At 55.1% G+C, this 439-nt stretch overlaps 1 protein-coding gene across 1 annotated transcript; it reads right to left on the bottom strand.

The window, feature by feature from the left end:
- Window positions 1–5: 5 nt before the first annotated feature.
- LOC104168189 (tubulin alpha-3 chain) lies at window positions 6–434 on the bottom strand (the record flags this gene model as incomplete). Its single annotated transcript, XM_009708679.1, has 1 exon — window positions 6–434. A coding segment is annotated over one exon (429 nt), but the record flags the coding sequence as incomplete, so codon positions are not given.
- Window positions 435–439: the final 5 nt, after the last annotated feature.

Below are 439 nucleotides of genomic sequence, written 5' to 3'. Positions count from 1 at the left end.
CCCGTGGGGCACCAGTCCACAAACTGGATCGACCGGCGCGTTTTAATGGCCGCAATGGCCGCGTTCACATCCTTGGGCACCACGTCACCCCGGTACAGCAGGCAGCATGCCATGTACTTGCCACGGCGTGGGTCACATTTCACCATCTGGTTGGAGAACTCAAAGCAAGCGTTGGTGATCTCCGGCACAGACAGCTGCTCGTGGTAGGCTTTCTCTGCCGAGATGATGGGTGCGTAGGTTGTGAGCGGGAAGTGTATCCGTGGGTAGGGCACCAGGTTGGTCTGGAATTCAATTAGGTCAACATTCAAAGCACCATTAAATCTCAAGGAGGCAGTGACCGACGAGACTATCTGCCCAATCAACCTGTTGAGGTTGGTGTAGGTGGGACGCTCAATGTCCAGGTTGCGGTTGCAGATGTCATAGATGGCTTCGTTGTCCA

This window comes from Cariama cristata, unplaced genomic scaffold (assembly GCF_000690535.1).
Source record: "Cariama cristata isolate BGI_N322 unplaced genomic scaffold, ASM69053v1 C10616789, whole genome shotgun sequence".
Classification (NCBI taxonomy): Eukaryota; Metazoa; Chordata; class Aves; order Cariamiformes; family Cariamidae; genus Cariama; species Cariama cristata.
This window is presented reverse-complemented; position numbering and strand designations above follow the sequence as displayed.